The sequence below is a fragment of the Pogona vitticeps genome, chromosome 3, assembly GCF_051106095.1.
Source record: "Pogona vitticeps strain Pit_001003342236 chromosome 3, PviZW2.1, whole genome shotgun sequence".
NCBI classification, from domain to species: Eukaryota; Metazoa; Chordata; class Lepidosauria; order Squamata; family Agamidae; genus Pogona; species Pogona vitticeps.
The window spans coordinates 243,958,920-243,982,017 of record NC_135785.1 but is presented as its reverse complement, the minus strand read 5'-3'; the positions used below and the strand labels follow the sequence as shown (position 1 = coordinate 243,982,017).

The 23,098-nt window shown below is 40.0% G+C and overlaps 1 protein-coding gene across 9 annotated transcripts in view; it reads right to left on the bottom strand.

Annotated features, from left to right (window-relative positions):
* The window catches only part of PSPC1 (paraspeckle component 1), an 89,404-nt gene that overhangs the window by 19,220 nt on the left and 47,086 nt on the right, over positions 1–23,098 (bottom strand). For 3 of the 9 annotated variants that reach the window (XR_012084989.2, XR_012084992.2, XR_013543387.1), the window contains exon 7: positions 3,525–3,671. The exons of 5 other annotated variants lie outside the window; for them this stretch is intronic. Coding sequence is in view for 1 of the 4 variants with exons in the window: in XM_078390059.1 (XP_078246185.1) it covers positions 3,525–3,671 (147 nt within the window). In the remaining 3 variants the exon portion in view is untranslated. Of the gene's footprint in view, positions 1–2,173; positions 3,672–23,098 lie in introns of those variants that run through there. One more of the 9 variants, XM_078390059.1, reaches the window with a different exon arrangement.

Sequence of the window (23,098 nt, the reverse complement as noted above, 5' to 3'; positions counted from 1 at the left end):
CAAAAGACTACCAGAAACTGGCGATTTTGCCGGTGATGGCCCTATGCGGGGGGGGGGGGAGGCGTGGCAAGGGTCCTGGGAGGCTTCCTCAGACCCTTGCCACGCTCCCCCCACCCCCCCCATGGGGCCAGGGGGGTAGAATCACCAGCTTCTGATAGTGTTTGGAGGCTTATCAAGCTTCCAAACACTCCCAGAACCTGGCGATTTCGCCAGGGCTGGCCCCGTGGGGGGATGGGGGGAGCGTGGCAAAGGTCCTTGGAGCTTGCCTTGGACCCTTGCCATGCTCCCCCCACCCCCACGAGGCCGGGGGGGGGTAAAATCGCCAGCTTCTGGGAGTGTTTGGAGGCTTGGGAAGCCTCAAAACACTCCCAGAACCTGGCGATTTTGCCGGTGCTGGCCCTGTGTGGGGAAGGAGCGTGGCAAGGGTCCTGGGAGGCTCCCTTGGACCCTTGCCACCCTCCCCCACCCCCCACGGGGCCAGGGGGGGTAAAATCGCCAGCTTCTGGGAGTGTTTTTGAGGCTTGGGAAGCCTCAAAACACTCCCAGAAACTGCCGATTTTGCCAGTGCTGGCCCGCGAGGGGGTGGGAGGAGCGTGGCAAAGGTCCTGGAAGTCTCCCTCGGACCCTTGCGACGCTCCCCCCACCCCCACATGGGGTCAGGGGGGTAAAATCGCCAGCTTCTGGGAGTGTTCTGAGGCTTGGGAAGCCTCAAAACACTCCCAGAAACTGCCGATTTTGCCAGTGCTGGCCCGCGAGGGGGTGGGAGGAGCGTCGCAAGGGTCTGAGTGAGCTTGAAGGACCCTTGCGACGTTCCCCCCACCTGGAAGTTGGCGATTTCGCCAGCGCTGGCTCCGTGGGATGGTGGGGGAGCCTCGCAAGGGTCCTGGAAGGCTCACCTGGACCCTTGCGACGCTCCCCCCCACGGGGCCAGCGGCGACGAAATTGCTGCCTTCGGTCCATAAGATGCACGGACATTCCTCCCCACATTTTGGAGGGAAAAAAGTGCGTCTTATGGAGCAAAAAACATGGTAAGTCTCTGGAAACTGCTAGAATGTGTACCTGAAAATACATGCAAAATGTGAAACTGTTTGTTATTCTTTGTGGTCTGCTTTGATGGACTAAAAGCCACTGTTAAAAAACCAAAAACATTCTAAGCTTATAGGGCCAGTGCCCAGAAATGGGCTAAGGACTTCAATATAATTAAAATACTGCACAACAAGCTGATGTGATAATTAATTTGATATGTGCCACATGTGTGTTTTATGAGTGGCCACACACATCTACTAATGTGTAGTGTGGCTACTCTGTTCTGTTCAACAAAACTATAGATACACCCTATATCTTTAAGTCAGAATAGTCATAAAGTTACATCTAGGCCACAGAATCCTTCCTAAATTGATATGTTAGAAAAGAAATGTTTATATTAAAAGACAAATTGCACAATACCTTAGTGCAATACTATACGTAAGCTCTCTTTTCTAACACTTCCATAGTGTATCAAGCTTCCAGTTATCTTCTTTCCATTAGTATTTAAAAAGCTCTTCTGAAACACATTAGATATTATATCCTGTACATTTTAATGCTTACTAGCTGTCACTAAATTAAGTTTGGTCAAATATATAAATATGTTTCATAATAGTACATGGCACAGTGGTGAAACTGCAGTACTACAGTCAAATCTCTGCTCACAACCAGAGTTCAATCCCAATGGGTTCAGGTAGCCAGCTCAAGGTTGCCTCAGTCTTCACCCTCCTTCTGAGGTCCATAAAATGTGTACTTAGTTCATGGGGAGAGGGGAGGTTATCTGCATAATTATGTTGTAAACTGCCCAGAGAGTGGTCTAGCACTATGGGGTAATACAGTGGAACCTCTACGTATGAAGGTCCCTACCTACGAACAATCCAACTTACGAAGAGCTCTGTTCGCAAAATTTGGGTTCCAGTTGCAAACGGCGCTTCAAAATACGAACAAGAAAAGGCAGGGGAAAAGGGCAGGAAATTTAAATTTGCTAACTGTTGGTGGCAAAGAGGCTTTAGAGGGTTTTAGAGGGTAGGTTTGGGCTGTTTTTTTTTCAGTCCCAGCATGGAACTTGCTGTGTTTATTTCTTCTTCTTCTTCTTCTTCTTCTTCTTCTTCTTCTTCTTCTTCTTGGTACTTTTTTTCTTCAGCCACAACAGATTAATCAGTTTTCAATGCATTCCTATGGGAAATTGAGCTTCTACTTACGAACGTTTCAACTAATGAACATCTCCTGGGATGGATTAAGTTCGTAAGTAGAGGTTCCACTGTACATAAATTGAAACAGCAACAACAATATAATCCAATAAAGATTTACTAGCCATTTCTTCCAGCCATTGTTTCAACGTATGTTCTCAATAGATATTAATGGTCGATATCCTGTTGTTTAACTTACTCCTGAAGAACAGCTATGCCATCAAATTTTGGTAATTAAAACCCCAGTCTTTTTAAAATCATTAATAATTATATACCCCATTTAGCACTCAGGATGTGCTCCAAGAAAATGCAGCAGTAACTAAATAAGCAATAAAGAAGAGGTTTGCCCCCCAATATTTTACATTATGCCAGGAGTTGACTACCAGCCTACTTCCACAACATATGGTAGGTAGACTAAACCCCTGTTGTCCTAGAGGCCCAGTTTACCTCAATTAGGTAGACTAAACTCCGAAGAAGCACCCAAAAGGAAATGAAAGCACACATACCATAAAGAATCAACACTAAGTGGGACAGCTCTATTCAAGCTACTGGTGTATATCGTATTTTTCCGTGTATAAGACACCCCCACTTTTCTAATCCAAAATTAAGAAATCTAACTGGGGCTTAGCAAGTGTAGGGGGAAGGGATCAAAGTGCTGCAGGATCGCTTTGATCCTTGCTTTCCCCTCCTCTTGTTTTTGTTCTCTCCTCAGCTTACTTCCGTGTATAAGACTACCCTCAATTTTTAGTCTAAAGAGTTTAGACAAAAGTACAGTCTTATAGATGGAAAAATACGGTATATTTATCTTGCAATGCTTGACTGCTGGCACTAAAACTCTTTGAAGATTTCCCACATGTAATGCTTTTGATCTATTTGTCATCCTTTAATTCAATATTATTCACAACTGAGCTGCATTTTTTATAAACCGATGAGAAAAGAGAAATTCATACAGAAAGGGCAGTGCAATGGACTATAGACATTCATGTGCAAATCACATATAGTTTCAGGCCCCTATCTCTAATTTAAAAGATTATGGCAAAGCAAAATCACAATACCTTCAGTGCGATAGAAAAAGTACCTTAAATTTCACACACACACACATTCCTATTGTGTGGGGAAATCCTATTGAGCAACTTTATGCCACATAAAGCTGACTTTTCATAAATTAAACATTTCCAGTTCCTCCCCCTGCCCCAAAAAGTTTCCAAAACTCCTTTGGAAGATTATTTCTTTCTATTTATCTCTTATATTCAATTTTTTTCCATTTCAGATCCCACCCACCTGATTATTGTAATGTTTACATAAAATTACCTAACACAACAGTTGAGCTGAAAAAGATGTTCCACTGAAGCAGTCTATGACAGGTAGAAGGCATTGCTTTACAATTAGATCATGCCCACAATCGTCCACATGGAAAGACAAAATTCCACATCTGAGATGCACATGTAGTTCTCTTGCCTTAGTTATTTGGAGGGAAAAAAATTACAATTGAAACCCCAGGAAAGATCATCTTAGAGCTTCATTCAGCAACGACACATAGGCCAAGCCTAAAGAAGTTACATATAAAGTTAATTATACTTTAAATACAGTGGTGCCTCGCAAGACAAATGCCTCGCTGGAAAAAAAAACTCACAAGACAAATGGTTTGGGCAATGGGGTTGATGACTTGCAAGATAAATGTTCTTATGGCCGTGCTTCGCAAGAAGAATGTTTTCCATCTTTTGTTCCTGCCTCATGTTTGCTGATTTTTAAATGTTTTTCTATGATGTTTAAAAAGTTAAAAAATTTTGATTGGAATTTTTTAAATCATCTGCACAATATCTATGTGCATAGAGAGCACTTAATGAACCCTTTGTAAACCAAATTTGACTCTGTTCTGACTTTTATTGCCCATAGGAACACATTAATTAGATTTCAATGCATTCCTACGGGAAAACATGTTTTGCAAGACGAATTTTTCACAAGACAACATTAACCGCGGAATGAATTAAATTCGTCTTGCGAGGCACCACTGTATACAGATTTAAGTGTATAGGTCAGAAGCAATTTTTCAATAATCATAATTGAGCCGTTAGCCTGCAACACAGCTGATACAAATGGGAGACATTAAACACTTCTGGTATGCCAGGCCAAAATCTGAAAAGGATGTACGGTCTTATGGCAAAGCAAGTCTTTTATTACTCATAGCCTTTCCAATGCAGCACTGCTGCCTTGTTTCCTACCAAAAGAGGCTATACATAAACCCACTTGAATTTATGGGGATGTCATACATGTTTTAAATCGTGAAGAATCCACAATAAAACAATTTCATACTTGAATCTCGTTTGCCCCAAAGCATGACAGTGCATAAAACTGTCTTTCACTTTGAACTGTTTTTTTCCAATTATACCCTGACATAGTTATGCCCAATGAATCCAGCTGAAGTCAATACACAACCAATGTTATTTTGACAACATACATATGAGTGCCATAACAAAAGCTAAATACAACTATACATTACTATATGTTTTATTAAGAAAAAGGTACCCATGACAGCAGGGACAGGGACGTAGTGGCGCTGCGGGCTAAACCGCAGAAGCCTTTGTGTGCTGCAGGGTCAGAAGACCAGCAGTCATAAGATCGAATCCACGTGACGACGGAGTGAGCTCCCGTCGCTTTGTCCCAGCTCGCCAACCTAGCAGTTCGAAAGCATGTAGATGCGAGTAGATAAATAGGTACCACCTCAGTGGGAAGGTAAACAGCGTTCCGTGTATAGCCGCGCTGGCCATGTGACAATGGAAACTCTCTTCAGACAAACGCTGGCTCTACGGCTTGGAAACGGAGATGAGCACCGCCCCCTAGATTCGAACATGACTGACTAAAATGTCAAGGGGAACCTTTACCTTTTACCTATGACAGCAATCAATTAAAACTAAATACCAAATTATACATTCACATATTATGTCAGAAGAACTATATGTAAATTGTGGTATCAAGCTAACATCTTTCCTTTGCACGTGACAACCAATGGAGTGGGCACAGCAGAGTAATCACTCAACACAATAATTTAATGCTGTATCCAACTACACTATGTAAAAAACATGATCCTAAATCCAACTGATAGTTCCAATTAGAAGGGACCCACTATATCAATGTGCATGCCGGTGATTCAAGCGTTTTGAGCATCAGAAATCTGAGCTTGAAGACTAAGCAGATCTTTATGAATTTAGGTACTGACACACCATATGAGGAAATGCAAATAGAATACAACTGTCTTTCTTAAATCCCTCCCTCCCTGGTTGTGTATTAAGATACTGTTTTAATGTCAGATGTATTCCCATTCGGAGTGAGAAAAAGATACATAAAATGTTCTGAATGTATAATGAAAATGGAAGTTCATATTGCTCTCTCTACTAGAAAGCTTGCTCAACGTCCTTGGACTTGATGGCCTTATAGGCTCCTTCCAATTCAATTATTCTATGACTTTATGATGATTCTTGATCCGCACCATATTCCAAAATTTTCACTTCATAAAACTATATAAAAATTTAAAGCAATATTTTAGCAATATTTTATTTTGCTTAAAAAATGTTTACAAGATTAAAACCAAAGCTCCAAGTTCACATCTAAATCTGAAATAGCAAGCATATTTGCAAAACTGAAAATGCCACAATGTAGTTTTTGGTCTATTTCTTTCTTTTCTTCTTTTTTGGGGGAGAGTTTGGACAAACTGTATGCCCCCCCATCGAAATAATATGCTTACTGAAATTAATGAAAGACAAGCAACATGGCAGGCTTCTTTACAGTTTTTGTCTCTTGAATATTTCGGCATTGCAGCTGTTTTTTTTAAATCAAATCAATTTTAATGTGCAATTCATATTTTGTCTAACATTTGTAAGTTTTTTTGTTTTACTATGAGAAGCTATAAAACATATAAATCAACACAGTAAAATTAATATCCATACTTCCCTAACAATGCTCAGATATAAGTATCTCAGCAGCTACACCATACTTTGGATAAAAGCATAATTAAGAAAGTAAACATTTCCAATCCAGATGAAAAAGAATCAAGAGGCTATATAAATCTATGTGATTCAAACTGGCACATCACATATAGCACAATGTCTTCTATTTACCACAAGAAAATGAAGTAGAACCCTAAAACTCCTGATGTCTGAGAGAATTAACTTTAATCCATGTTTGTAGATATCTCAGATATTACCAATAAAGAATAAAACAACACCTTCTAAACATTTGAGACCTTACATCGTTAACACACAATTTCAGTTTCCTAGATACAAACCAGTATAAGGTGGAACTTTCAGAATTCACTTAGCTTCCACTCAACTCAAGGTTCTTCATGTCACCTTTTCCATGTCTATTTAATCTTACCTTTGACTGAAGCAGATACCAGGATAAATTCAATGTCTTAGTTCCACTTCCAAAATAGTGTCAGCAGGTTTAAAAGCTTTTCTGGAATTTTAACTTCTTAAGCCACGCCATGAACATGCAAGAATGACAGGGAAAGGAGAGGCTGTTTGCCACTGCAGATATTTATGGCTTAGTTTGTTCATATTCTCCTATACTTTACATTCCTCTGTTCAAATATATCTAATAAGCATAAATGTGTGGTTTAATTCAGTTATATGCAAATAAAATAAAATGTAAATTAAGAGGATATTTATTACTGACCTTTATCATTTCACATAACACATGAAGAAAGATCACAGATAAGGAATAGAAATGTAATTTCAACTAGAATTTTTTAAATAAAACATAGCATTTTTGCTGCCCTATGCAAGAAATCCCTCTATTACATCTATTGCTAAGCCACTTAACCACCCTTTGCTATTAAAACTAAAGTAAAAACACAGTGATTGTATTTTTAAAACCAGAGTCATTACTTCTTTGCCTTCCAGATCTTATTCCTTGAATTCCAAACACAACGTAACTTGTGCACAGCCTTCCCCAACCTGGCAACCTTCAGACATGTTAGACCACAAACTGCACCATTCTCAACTAGCACTCCTATTAGCCCTGCTGGTTGTGGACGACAGATATGGAGGACCCTAGGGTGAAAAAGACAGATTTAACCAATCTAAATATCTATACACATAACATATGTGTATAGCTCTTAAACGGTAATTCTGCCTCGTGCTATTCACATATACAATGTGCTAAACTTCACAATACTTAATAATCTGTCAACATAATGAAATGAACAAATAAATATTCTTGAGCCAGAGTTCATCAATTAATGTGCTAAAAGTACAGGAAGTGTTACTAATTTGAGCACAACTCAAAAATCAAGCATTCTGCTATGCGTATACACATCATGTTCCTGCTTTAGTATTTTTGAAAACCAGGGGGAAATACTGTAGAAACTATATATTATATATTTCATGGATACATTTATTCACCCTAGCCTAAGTAGAAAGGCTACAGACATAAACAACTGTGGCATTTTACAAAAATTGGCTCATCTTGAGACTTGACAAAGCGTTTGGTATTCTATTATAAAAAGACAGAATGCTGTTGTATACAGTCAGATCATCTACCTCAGTACAGCACTGACTGGTACCAGCTCCCCAGAATTTCAGGTAGTTTTTCCAACCATACAGAAATGTTTTACTTCACTACAGTCTCCCCGAAGCAAGGTACTACTGGAAGCTGCCAATTAAACCATGGCCCATTTATTTTGATACTGTAAACTCTGCCTAGCACTGGGTCTCTGGCATTTCCTTTCGTCGCCTGACTTGAAAATCCTGGTGTTAGCTTGTTGTCTCCTATCCAAGCACAGTACTTACCCAAACCCAGAGCTGCTTAGCTTCTGAAATTACACAAGACTAATGTGTTCATGAACTGATCTAACATTTCAGTTCACAATGGGTGAATGGACTCTTTTCTTAAAATACAACCAAAAAATACACATTATATATCAGACAATGGCTTGTCCTAACTCTTCTGACAAGGCTCTTGAGTGTATCACTCCAAATATTGGTGGATAAGTGTGTCAAAGCATGAACAAAACAATGTATTTTCAGCACAATCCTTTCAAGAAGGCATACTGACCAGCCACCTGGCAGCTGCAATCAGGCTCACAGAACATCTCTGTCAAGGTTTTGTTTCTCATTTGTTACAGTTCTGTCCAACATATGAATGCTGAGTACAAAGTGTACAAGAATCCTTAATTTAGCTGTAAAACTGGCAAAGTAAATTGTGATAAACATATCTGCCAGTTGCAATAAATTAGGGCAACTTTATGCCATTACTAGGTCTTGAAGCCAAGACTGATTTTAAAAATCCAAAACATCCCAGCATGGATTTTAAAAAGGTGTTTTTTAAAAAAATCTTTTAAACCCTGATTTTTACATTTTAATCAGTTTTCTCAATCTTTCAAGTATGTTTCATTGTATAATTTTTCTTAACTGACTTTCCAAAGCTCTTCTGCACGTCTATAATGCAGTTTGTCTTTCTGGCAAACAGTCAGTATACCTTTGATCACATAATAATTCATCTAATTTCATTATGACTTCATAGAGAGAATCAGGACCTGGTAAGTCATCATCAGTGTACTCAAAACTATCTGGATGCACCTTCATATTGCTATGTCTAGTAAGTATATGATCCCTGAAAATTTCTTATAGCAAGGTCCCAAATTATTAATAATTTAACTTTGAAAGAACATAGATATCTATCTTTCATATCATGAAAATATTCAATTTGTATTAACATATGTTTTTATTTAGGAAGTACTGTATTTTTTCCATGTATAAGACTATACTTCTAAAATCTTTAGACTAAAAATTGAGGGCCGTCTTATACACAGAAGTAAGCTGAAGAGAGAACAAAACAAGTGGAGGGGAAAGCAGGGATCAAAGTGATCCGGCAGGGCTTTGATCCCTGCTTTCCCCTCCACTTGCTAAGCCTTAGCAAAAGGAAAGCAGAGATCAAAGTGCTGCAGGATCGCTTCGATCCCTGCTTTCCCCTCTGGTTGCTAAGTCCCATGGGGCTTAGCAAAAGGAGGGGGAAAGGATCAAAGCAATCCCGCAGCTGTATAAGGAGGAGAGGGATCAAAATGATTGTGCAGTCACGGGATTGCTTTGATCCCTTTCCCCCTACATTTGCTAAGCCCCACTTAGATTTCAGTTCAACCTATAAAATATGTATCTCTAATTTTATGTGCCATTCAAATAGGACATTTAAATTGCTGAAGCATAAAATTCAAATATTCACCATAAACTTGAAAAGATTTCAAGTCAAAAATTAATGACAAAATCCATGTTAAAGACATGATGTATGTTGATCAGGCCAATTTATTGTAATGAGCTGTGCATTCCTTTTGTTATTTAGTAAATACAATTTTTTCCCAAAAAGTGCAGAAATATAGTATCACATCAATAGTAGATTCAACGTACAAAATGCTTCACCTATCTTCAATTCAAACTACTATAAAAATATTGAAGGGTAGCTGTAACTATTCAATATATTATTAGTAGCCAAAGGATATCTGCAGTCTGACTGCACATAAAATCAGTACATGAACACATACTGATATACTAACATGCACTGCTACTAACACCAGCACAAACTGCATGAAATGTCAAGAATTCTATTTTTAAAAAATGATGATTAAAGGTTCAATCCATAACAATATATAGATGTATACTGTCAATTACACTGTATAATAATCTCTGCCTCCAGTAGTTTTTTTAGCCATAAGACCCAATACATACATTTATATATAGATGTTTCTTGAAAATATTATTTGCTGAAATTCAAATCCCAAAGACATTTCTGAATTATATATTCACAGGTTCATCAAATACACATAACTGTAACATGGTATAGATAGGAAATAATCTCAGACAGCAATAAACAAATGTATTTCTGAAAAGAACTATGAGTGAAAGTGTCTAATTATGAAAGCATTATGGACACAAATTTGTTATGAGACAGGCCAACTTGCACTGTTTATTAACCGAAACATAGTTGTTCAACAAAGTAGCAAACCATGATGATATACATTTTACTGGGAAACAACTGTGTCCTGTTGCATACATGAGTCTCGGGTTTCCACATAAATCTTACCCCTCTTTCACATGCCATGGGAATACAAAGGAGCAAACTTGTTTTCTACAGCTCCAGAGAACTCAAAGTAATGGATTCAAATTTCAAGGAAGATTTTGCCTAAACATTAGGAAGAATTTCTTGATAATAAGAGGTGTTAGACAGTGGAATGAACTGTCTCAGATGGTGACTGAATCTCCTTCATTTGAGGTTTTTAAACAGAGGTTAGATAGCCATCTATCAAGCATTCTATAGCTGTAGATTTCCTGCTTTGGAAGGGGGTTAAATTTGATGATCTGTGGGTCATTCCCAGCTCTAGAGTTCTGATCCTATAACCCTCAATATTCATACAACACTTCTGTCAATTGAGATATCGTGTTCAGATGGAAAAAGTGAAACAAAACGCATCTTGCAAACGGGACAGCTCATAGACATTTCATTGTACTAAAGAAGTTCCCAATCATTTTTTAATCAACTGTCCCCCAGAGCAATTTATTTATTCACATCACAAAACATCTGGGACAAATTTTAAACGTACAAAGCATCTTAAATGATTCTGATGAGCTCTCAGTTAACACTGGATGGAATCCAGTGTGAGAGTTTATGCTGGTCTAAGTGTAATTGTTCCATTCTGAAGGAAATCAACCCTGAGTGCTCACTGGAAGAACAGATCCTGAAGCTGAGGCTCCAATACTTTAACCATCTCATGAGAAGAGAAGATTCCCTGGGAAAGACCCTGATGTTGGGAAAGTGTGAAGGCAAGAGGAGAAGGGGACGACAGAGGACGAGACGGTTGGACAATGTCATCGAAGCTACCAAGATGAATTTGACTCAACTCCGGGAGGCAGTGGAAGACAGGAGGGCCTGGCGTGCTCTGCTTCATGGGGCCTCAAAGAGTCGGACATGACCTGACAACTAAACCCAGGGGCTGATTTTGTTTTTCAGGGGAGGAATGGAATGAAAAAGGGCAACGCGGGGTGAAGGAACAGAAGGGGGATGATCTGGGGGCGATGGAGTAAACCAAACCTGAGAAGGCGGCTACAGCCGTGGTGCTGGCAGTGGACCTCGCAGGCGGATCCAGAGCAGTTGGTGCTGGCAGTGGATCCCATGCCGCCACCGCGGGGAGGGGGATAACTTCCTCAATGGCTCAAGGGGCCGTTTCTTTCAAAAAGGTTAAGAACCACTGGACTAAACAACAACAACAGAGTGTAATTGCATAAAACTGTAGTAGCATTATGTCCATTAATGGTTCCCAAACTTTCTGGGGCTGTGGACTGGCTGGGTGGAGAGCTCCATGCATGGGGGGGGCACCGCTGCACTTGCGCAGTTGGCATGGTGCACCCATGCAAATGCTAGTGAGTGTGACATGCCCAGCGCACATGTGTGCGGGGGGGGGGGATCCGTATCTGCAGTCCAGTTCCGGCAACCCTAGTTATGTGCCAAGCTCATAGCCGGGAATGCAAACAGCAACTGATTAGTGGCAATTCAATGCTGTAATATATGCAATTACATTTATGCCTATAAAAATTCTGGCATTTACATGTTTCTTCAAAGCTGATGCAACATCCACAAACGATAAATAATTCAAGCAACTTTACAATTATTTTTCATACATTTTGAAAAATTCACATCACAATGATGTTTTTAAACCTTCTGAATCATATGGGAGGACTACACAAAAGGTGTACTTCTCTTTTTATTCCGTGTCTTGGAAATTTCCTGTTGGGTGAACGTTGAAGATCACAGCACTGTTTAAGCCCTCTTTTCCCTTCCTCAAAAGTAATATTCATACCCACTGCTTTTCAGCTTGAGAGATAAGACAGGAACAGCCCTAGTGCAGGCACACTGAGTCAGAATCCTCTTGAAAGCTAAAAGAGCATAATGTTTTATCAATGTAACTCTGCTATGAGCATTCCTCAGCTTTCCATGTGCAAGTGGAGATCATTGAGTCAAATGAACAGGGCTTAAACCAAGCAGCACTGCAAAGAGGTTACCTGTAACCATAGTTCTTCAAGTGATCCTCTGTGAATTCACACATATGGGTCTTCTCTGTGCCTACACTGACGTTCTCAGAAGATTCTAGAGCTACAAGTAACAATTTTATGGTGTGATTCCCCCACAAGGCACATGCTCCTCACACCCACCATTCCCCTCAGTTCCCAAAATTACAGAATAATTAAGTTAGAATACCCATGACGGACAGAGGGGAGGATGGGTGGGTAGTGTGAATTCACAGAGGACCACTTGAAGAACTATGGTTACAGGTAGGTAACATCTTTTTCTTCTTTGTGGCCTCTGTGAATGCAAACATATGGGTGACTAGCAAGCTTCACTTACCGATAGGTGGGACGTCACGGTAGGAGAGATGTCAACACACTTCTGTCGAATGAAGCATCACAGTGTGCTCTGACATCTAGTCAGTAGTGCTTCACAAAAGTCAACGGTGTGGACCATGTAGCAGCACAATATATATCAGGGATCTTGGTTCCATGGTGGAATGCAACCGAAGTGGACAGAGCTCTGGTGGAATGAGCTGTCAGATGTTTGGGAGGTGTCTTCCCTGATAGTTGGTAAGACAGAGAGCTGGTATGGACTATCCACCTGGAAACAGATTGAGAAGAGGCAGGGCCATGAAAGCAAGCAAAGAGTTTATTAGTTTTTCTGAAGCTTCTTGTTCTGTCTAAATAGAATGGAAGAGCTCTCTTACATCGATGGTGTGGAGCATGTGCTCTAATGGAGATACTGGGGATTTAAAGAAGGATGGTAATATGATGGGTTGATTGATGTGGAAATCAGACACAAGTTTAGGTAAAAAGGACACATCAAAGTATAAAGTCACTTTCTTTATCAGGGTGAAATTGGGTGAAAGGTGGGTCGGCTCGGAGAGCAGCAAGTTCACTAGCCCGTTTAGCAGAAGTAATAGCAACAAGGAATGCTGTTTTAAAGGTAAGTAGTTTCAGGCTTGAAGATGACAAGGGCTCAAAGGGTGGACACATTAAGGTACAATGGGGTCTCTACTTAAGAATGTCCCTACTTAAGAACAATCCAACTTAAGAACAGCTCCATTTGCTAAATTTTGTTTCTACTTGAGAACAGAAATCCAAGATAAGAACAGGAAAAAAAACCTTTCCTGCTCTTTTTTTAACCTTAGGTCATCTTAGGTTAAAAAAAATTCTCCCCCTAGTGGTAGAGTACTATTAACCAGCTTTGCATTAGTTCCTATGGGAACTAATGCTTCAATGTACGAACACACCTCTACATAACCAAAAAAAACAAAAACAGCCAGAACGGATTAATTGGTTTTCAGTCCATTCCGATGGGAAATTCTGCTTCAACTTAAGAACGTTTCAACTTAAGAACACCATTCCAAAACGGATTAAGTTCTTAAGTAGAGGTTCCACTGTAGTTTCTATGGACGGAAAAGAGCAGATACGGATTAAATGGTTTTCAATGCATTCCTATGGGAAATGCAGATTCAACATAAGAACTTTTCAACTTGAGAACCACCTTCCAATAGGGATTAAGTTCTTAAGTAGAGACCCCACTGTATTCAGGACTAGCTGAAGGGACCATTGAGGTACAATACGTTGAACTGGAGGATGGATGTTCTTGAATTGCTTAAGGAATTTCTTAACTGTAGGGTGGAAAAACAATCTCGCAGAGGGAAAGTTGTCTGGTTGATGGGCAACGATGGCAGAGATATATACCCTTAAGGTGGAGAAAGACAATCCTAATTGGGAAAGATTAAGGAGGAAGGAAAGTAAAGTCTTCAAGGAAACAGGTATGGCAGATAAATTGTTTTCTTTTGTATATTTAACGAGCAATTTCCATTTATTCTCATATAGGGTCCAGGTTGACGGTTTACAGGCTTGGTCTAAAATAGCCATCACCGCGGGAGTATCCTCCAGCCCATGAGACTCAGGGATGTCAGGTTTGGATGGTGGATCATTCCTTGGTTGAGCGTGGGGAGGTTCGGCAGTAGAGAAAGACGGAACAATTTTATTTATTTATTTATTTATTTGATTTTATACCCCGCCCATCTGGCCTAAAAGGCCACTCTAGGCGGCTGTCAATACTGATGTCAGGCGACTAAACCATGGTTGCCTGGGCCACTTCGGAGCTATGAGGATTGCATTCACTCTGGATTGTTGGAGTCGAATAATCACTCATTGGATGAGCGGTATCGGGGGGAATAGGTAGAGGAAGTGCCTGGACCAGTTCATCATGAATGCATCTCCTATGGAATCGGTGTCTGCTCCAGCTCGGGAGCAAAAAATTGTGCGCTTGCTGTTTGTCCTTGATGCAAAGAGTCGACTGATGGCATGCCCCAACAAAGACAGAGTTAATGGGATACAATGTCATTCAGAGACCATTCGTGTGTCCCTGAGGGCAAGCAGCTGAGAACATCTGCCACAAAATTGTCTTCTGTCGAAATGTGTACCGCTATAGGGAAGATGTGGTTCTGATAACACCACTCCCATAGATCAACAGCAAGGTAGAAAAGGGAGAAAGAATGGGTACCTCCCTGCTTGTTGACATAATATAGCGCTGTCGTGTTGCCTGTTGCCAGTTGAACAACCTGACCTTTGATGAGAGGCAGGAATGCATGGAATGCTCTGATGATCGCTAGCAGTTCTAGGTGATTGATGTGAAGAGCCTGTTCTTGTTCTGACCATAGGCCATGGACCTTGTAATGAAGGCAGTGTGCTCCCCATCCTGAAGGGCTGGCACTGGTCATGACCTGTACCGTCAGTTGAAGAGGGGAGAAAGGTCGTCCAATCAGAAGGTTTGGAAGATAAATCCACCATTCGAGTTGATCTGCTAGTTCCTGGGTAACGGTCAGTTTTGTGGATGGGCATCTGTCATGGGATCGAACAAGGACAGGAGCCAAGCCTGGGGGACTCTCATCTTGAGCCTTGCATGCTGTATTACCGACGTCATTGAGGCCATGAGCCTGAGAAGGTGTTGTGCGTGGTTGTCAGACATTTTTTTGAGGTTGAAAGGATGTAATTGCCCTTTTTATTTTCAGAATCCTTTCCTGTGGAAGGAAAGCTCTGGCTTTAAGTGAGTTTAGTGTGGCCCCGATAAAGGTGACTGTTTGGCATGGTTGTAGATGTGACTTTGCGAGGTTGATGTTGAGCCCGAGCCTTTGAAGTGTAATAAGAGTGGTATCCCTTGCTCCTATGGCATCGAAGTATGATGTCGAGACGATCAACCAGTCGTCGATGTAGGGGTAGATGTTTATGCCCTGAAGGCGTAGGAAGGCTGCGATTGGTGCCATACACTTTGTAAAGGTTCTTTGTAAATTGTCTAGCCACAATTCTCTGGTGCTTAGCAAGAGCTATAGCTTCGGAATGAGTGTTGATTAAGTCGATTTTTATAGATTCTGCTGCTGATTCAAGGAGGGGGAGAACCTTGTTCCAGAGGTAGCGCTGATATGCCCCCATTGTGGCTTAATAGTTAATATTTTTTAATAAGAATTATTGTAGAGAATACATCCTTCTGCCCAGGACATCTATTTTCCTTCCTTCTTTATTCATCAGGGTGACTTTGGATCTTTTGTGGTCACAAGATTGGTTGGATTCCACTATTATCAAATTAGGTAAGGGGTGCTTATTTAGAAACTCGATGTCGACACCATGGATTTGTCTTGCTTAGACTTTTTTATAGTTGACTTAGACTTCTCCTTCTCAGTGAGATTATGTGCCCGGGAAGACAACTTAGCGGTAGAGGACTATCTTTGTTTAACAGATTTGGTTTTTTCTGCAGGCTCCTTGGGTGGCAAAACGGACGCCCCTGATTGAGAAGCAGGCTGTCCTGTAGCGAGCATTTTGCCCCATGAACTCGGGGATCTTACCACCTCTGTGGATGGTGTAGGAGGGTTCATCGCCGTTTGCCAGAGGTAAGATCTCAGCCTCTGCAGTCTTTGCTTCAGTGCTGGTCTTGTTAGGTTTTTACAGGCGGTGCAAGAATGGGTCAGGTGATTTTTGCCCAAACAGAAGAGGCATTTATCGTGACCGTCTGATAGAGCGATTCTGTTCACACAAGTAATGCAACATTTGAAGGGTGCCGGAAAGGCCATAAGAAGGGAAAGTTAGAGTAGGGAGAGGCAGATTTTTTGGGAGGGAGAGGGGAATCAAAACAGCGGGAAAGTGAAAACGCAGCGAAAATGAAGGGGAAGTAGCTGATTGAGTAATTAAGAATTGAAAAGTTCAATCAAGAAAGGAAACTGTTGCAAAAAGGAGTTCAAGGCTGCTCAGTCTTTCCAGAGAACCGTACAGCTTGGCGGAAAAAAGGAACTAAGCAGAATGATGGGTGGGAAGAGCATGTGCCTTGTGGGGGAATCACACCATAAAATTGTTACTTGTAGCTCTAGAATTGTCTGAGAACGTCAGTGCAGGCACAGACAAGACCCATATGTGTGCATTCACAGAGGCCACGAAGAAGAAATACCTCTTTCCATTCTCCACAAGCAGTTCCACTAAACAGAATTCTGGCCAAACAGCCTGACTAGCCTGAATCAATGTATACTTGTATAGCAGACTTTTCCAATCTAGTGTCCTGCCAATATACTGCAACTCACATTATACTTGTGATGCTGCTTTGTCATGCTGATAGAAGACTACAGAAATTGTAGTACAATAAACCTAAATGATAGTAGGATGGTAACAGCTGCTGAAGAGGTTGATGTACTCCTCTTCTACTGTGCTTCCTATTATTTTTGATAATACAACCACTTTTCAATTTTCAAGAAAACCTCAAGTTTCTCCCCAGCTATCATTTGTCATAATCCTACCCTTTTTTTACAAATTAAAATTAAAATTCAGTTTGTAATTTAAAACTACAACTACTATTCTGATGTTCTCATATTTTAAATTCCAGAATACACCTCCCTAGTTCTGAAGCATATTCATTAACCAGTACTGGTTAACCAGTACTAAATAAAGCCCTCTTTAAATTAATTAATTATTTAAGGTCATAATCCTATTGAACACCATTGGAGCAATATATAGGATAGTAAAATAGTATGGAAATGTACAGCATAATAATCAAGATACTCCTGTATTGCATCTTTCCCAGTATAATAGCACAGGGCATTTACTGCTTGTCATGACTACTGGTGAGACTAGGCGAATTATATTTATGCAGCAAAGTCCTGGATGCCTGATTGCACAAGTGGGATAAATGTTAAACTGCTTGTGTTGTGGTCCACTGCAGAAGTGATTAGACAAAATAAGATCCTGGCTTAAGGGTACAAATTATATCAGTATATTAAGTAATATATTCATATTCAGTATTATGTACTTTTATATCCTAGAAAAAAACAAGAAATAAAACTTGTTAATAATGGTGCATAAATAATAGATCTATGTACCCACTATGAACCTAAGAACAGTACTTCAGACAATATGCTAAAGATGTACACCCCACAATGTTTGACAATAAATTCCCTTAAAACAAATGTTCATTACTTACCCTAATTTAATTTTGCAAAGCAATGAAATAGAACAATTATAGCAATGGGGGAGTTAGTGAATTTGAGGTCTTAATCCAGTTTTCCTTTTTTGGGGAAAACATAACCTCATAAAACAGAACAAGAACTAAATTTCTTTAAATAGCCACTAATATAATCTGAAATGGCAATGACAAAGATCAGTAGGTGTCCAGGGACCAACACATCAGGCCAATTCTAATTTCTGTAAGTTTCTTATTTTTCCAATATTTAGGTCATTCCACTCTTGTTTCTGCGCCAGTTACTACTTTTTCAAAAAGTGTTCTTAAAAATTAATATGTATTCTTGTGCATGTCCTCTAGAACGTACATTTTTATAGAACTGAGTTCAATGTGTATATGTTTGCAGTGAACTGTTCCCTTATAATAGATTTGTACATTATGTTTTGCTAATACAGTAGTGCCTCGCTTAACGATTGCCTCATTAAACGACGAAACCACTTTACGATGAAGTATTGCAATCGCAAAACGATGTTCCTATGGGGAAAAATCGCTTAATGATGATCGGTTCCCTGCTTCAGGAACTGATTTTTCGCTAGACGACGATTTTAAAGCAGCTGATCGGCGGCTCTAAAATGGCCACCCGCTGTACAAAATGGCTCCCCACTGTGCTTTAGGACGGATTCCTTGCTTTACAGACACCGGAAAATGGCCATCCTATGGAGGATCTTCGCAAAACGAGCAGGTATTTCGCCCATTGGAACGCATTGAACCAGTTTTCAGTGCATTTCAATGGGTTTTTAAATTTCACTTGATGAGGATTTCGCTTAACAGTGATTTGAATAGAACGAATTATCCTCGTCAAGCGAGGCACCACTGCATGCTATTTTTATTGTGCATACATCCTACCTCCATTTTTGCATTTCTATTGCATAATAAAATTCAAAAAGTGTAAACACCAAACGATAACAGAATTTCATTTCAAAAAGTGTTCACTACATTTTTAGGTCTCAAAAGCAAGTTAATACTTCTACCATGTTAGAGAAATCTGCTATAAATTCCTATACTCTAATGTCAATAAATGGTAAGCTTTAAATATACATTAGCAACAATGTTTTGTATACATGTTGCAGAAGCTTCGAAGCTGGTGTTTTTTCCTTTTTGCATAAGAATACTGACTTGCAGGGCTAAACTGAAGCTTACTTTAAAGTAGTTACTTCTTTCAATGGTTTCAAATTTCATGTCTTTATCCTTTAACAATAACTGACACTTCATGACATTTTATTCAGTAAAAATTCACATAAAACATGCATATAGTTTCACATAAGGGTATAAAATTCAAATACATATCATGACTCACCTGTTTTTCGTATTTCCTTAAGAATTCATACAACTGAAGTGTGTTATGAACCACCAATTCATAGTGAAGATACAGTTACTTCTCTAGTTTTAGAAGATGAAACACTGTTGATTATATTAACTGCTGAAAATTAAATATACTACACATGACAGGAAAGCAAAAATAACACATATTAGCAGAAGGCAAACTATGAGATACTATAGGCAACAACTTTTAAGTTCCTTCATAGGTAGAGAATTGCAAGGTAGACAAAATGGGTGTTTAAAATTACCTTTTTATTGTTCTTCCTCATTTGATGCCATTTTTTGTTTTTCAATTCTGACACTGTACCTTCAGATATTATAATTTTGAAATACATAATGTTACTACATTCCTTGACTAATTAGGATCAGAGGTTAATAGGTTGTAGACAAGAATGTGTAGATCCACTTACATTTCACTGAAATCAATGGATTTAACATTGAATCAACTCTGTTAGCACCAATAAATCCAGTTGGAAGTATTTTACTTATTTAATTTCTACAATGTAGCTCTCTAAACTGGATATAACAAGATTTGAAGAATAAAGTTAATATCTGGACCACAACACAAAACAAGTGCCATGAAAGCATTTTCCACCTTAAAAACTCAGCAGGCTCTCTGGAAGCAAAAGAATTTAACCTGGTTCATAAGGGCCTATAATGACAACTGATTCCACAAATGGCATATCACCAAGATGGCTCTAAATATTACTTAAATACACATTTTGAACAGTAGGAGTGTTAGCACCCTTGTGTGTGTTGAAGACATACAACCAAACTGGTCAAATTATGTCCTCTGGGGGCCTTAAATATCAACACAAATACAGTGGTGCCTCGCATAGCGAGGTTAATCCATCGTTATACGGTGCGCTCATTAAGCGAGGCACCACTGTACTCCTGAATTAGTCTAGTAAACTGAGATATTCTCCTTTTAAATCTTTTAGGACTAGCTTTATTTTATCCCAGTGATGTGTACCAGTTAAAATCCAAGCATCTGAATTTTGCAACAGACATTGTTTCTGGTCTTCAGCAAAAGCCCCATACAGAACACATTTCAGCTAATTATGAATAAGCTACAAAGGCAGTCTTTTGGCGGATCGCCTTCTCCCACCTACATCTACTCGTATCACTTGCTCTAGCCAGGAGGGGTGGCTGAGGGGGCCTAACACCGACGGAGGCCCGGAGAGAAAGAACAAGAAACCGGGCCTTCTTGGCAGTAGCCCCTCATCTCTGGAACAATCTACCCCCAGAAATTTGCCTGGCTCCCTCGCTGGGTATTTTTAAGAGCAAGCTCAAGACCTGGCTCTTTAGGCAGGCCTTCCCTCCTGTCATTATTTAATTTATTTTTGCCATCCTGAATCACATTATGTTGCTGTTGTTATCTGTTATTGTTTTATGTGAATTGTTTTATGAACCTTGTTGTTAGCCGCCCAGAGTACACTTCGGTCTAGATAGGCGGGATATTAAATAAATAAATGTTGTGATAAAATTGAGAGCACAGGAGAAGCACATGACTTTTTGACAACCATTTGAAACACTATGACATAGAAACAGAGATGTCCCCATCCAAGGGACTTACAACTACATGAGGAATATAAACATATCTAACAAATCCTAAAATTATATGCTACTCTCAACATTCTCTCGTCAATTTAAGGCCTTACCAATTCATCAGCTTCTTATCTGGGCTGAGTTTCATTTTACTGCCCCTTATTTAGCCTACTGCTGATTTGAAGCAATAATTAAGGATTTCACTGACTCAGTGGAATTTGGAGGAAAAGGCTATGTTTAAGTGCTAATAATATCGTACTGGAAAGTACTCCTTTGGTGGTTTTGTATAGGTGTTTAAACACAGAATGGATAGAATAAAATGACAGCGTCCTATAATGCAAAGCAGCAGAAGCACCTAAGCACATATTTTTAATATCTGCTGATAAGAGAGAAGCAAACCTGCAAAGACACCCAGTCCCAACCCCACGAGGATGCATGAAAGGATATCATGGCTAATGACACTGACAAACACAGAAAGGTCCAGGAAAACGAATCACGGGGCACTATGTCCCCTTCATTTCCTTCTTCACCAGTTCGCCAAACATGATTCTGTCCTCAAAGAACGGCTGACTGTAAAGGGTACAGAAAACCAGTCCCAAAGAGGGATTGGCACAAACTGCCCATTTGGCAGTACATGTGGGTCTGGCAACAACCCAACAGATGTTTCGCAGTTTGGCACTTTGCTCACTTGGAGGCAGCACCCTAGGTTTCCTGCCCTGCTTCCTCTAGGTCAGACCTGGGCAAAGTGCAGCCACATACGGCCCGCGAACCGCTCCTGTCCGGCCTGCGGACAGTTTTGAACATCAAAACCATTTATAGCTTTTTGTCTAAAGTTGATCAGTTGCTTATCCTTAACATACCACAAAAGGCCTCTTTGGTATTTGTGAAGATTAACAGGTTTAAAATAAAAACAATCATAACATCACTGTTTCATTTTATTTTTAAGTAAAGTCGGTTTGGCCCCGGAACACAGTTCAGATTTTTCATGCGGCCCCCCCTATAGAAACTAACTGCCCACCCCTGTTCTAGGTGCTGCTTCTGAGGCGGTGTCCGCCAGAGGGAGCAGGGCAACAAACTGCAAAACATCTATTCAGACATTGGCTCAACCAGCAGTTTGTGCCCAGCTCTAGTCCTAAGTAAAATAGCTTGAAGATGTCCCATTATTATCTTGCCTCAATGTTATGCTGCTGAAACTTTAAATTACTGATAAATAATTACTGGCCAAAGTACAGCCTCATCAATTCAAAAAAAAAAAAAAAAAAGAGTTTAAGTGGCAGCTTAACAGCTTCAGCCAGCCTCAGTGGCTAGGCAGCCTGAACATCCAGCACACACTACATGAAGGAAAAGGATACAGAACAGTGCTGTGGGAGGATGCTGACCAGAATGTCTTTGGTCTTGTAAGTCTGCAGGAACTGAAAGTATTCAAACCAGCAGTGAGACAGGATAAGAACTCTTTGGATTCAAACACTGTCAGAAGGGTATCAATGTTCAACAAAATGTGAGACATAAATAATGAAGATGTCAAGCAAGCACTATCACCAGTTAGTTCCTCATGTACTCCTATAGCAAATTCAGTTTAATAGCTTTATCATCATTACTGCCTCATAGAAGATTTCAATCTGTCTTCTGGCAGATTTAGCATGAGTCTATCACCATTTCATCAAAAACCACTGTCTCAACAATTCATTGCAATTAATGATAGTAAAGAATGCAGTCTAACAAACAGAGGGGGCAAGTAAAAGAATTCAAGCATAAAAATAGTCTAGCTTACATATCCATAAAAACCACAGTGTACGTTTTCAGGCAGATACAATTATAGTTAATTTGTTGGGTCTATTACCGCACAATAAAAGGTTGACTAACTGACTCATAATTTATACTTTGTTGATGGTCGGATTCCAAAAGATCTCCTGTATGGAGAATTAGTGCAGGGAAATCGCCCCAGAGGGAGACCACAGCTGCGATACAAGGATATCTGTACATGGGATCGGAAGGCCTTAGGAATGGGCCTCAACAGATGGGAAACCTTGACATCTGAGCGTTCAGCCTGGAGGCAGGCGGTGCAGCATGGCCTTTCCCAATTTGAAGAGACCCTTGTCCAGGAGGCCGAGGCAAAGAGGCAGACCCAAAACCAACAAAATCAGGGAGCTGGATAGGACAGATTGTATTTGTCTTCAGTGTGGAAGGGACTGTCACTCTCAAATTGGCCTTCTCAGCCACACTACACACTGTTCCAAGTCCTCCATATAGAGATTACCATAGTCTCTCGAGACTGAAGGATGCCTAATCGCAATTTATATTTTGCACATACTGGCTGAAATTAATGCTTAGTACAGTAAATCATAACTAGAGCTGGCTCATTGTATCAGTGGGAATTTGTAAGTCATATTCTCAATAAATTCCACTGATTTAATGGGCCTACTCTAGTTGTAGGTACCCAGTTTGGTGTAGTA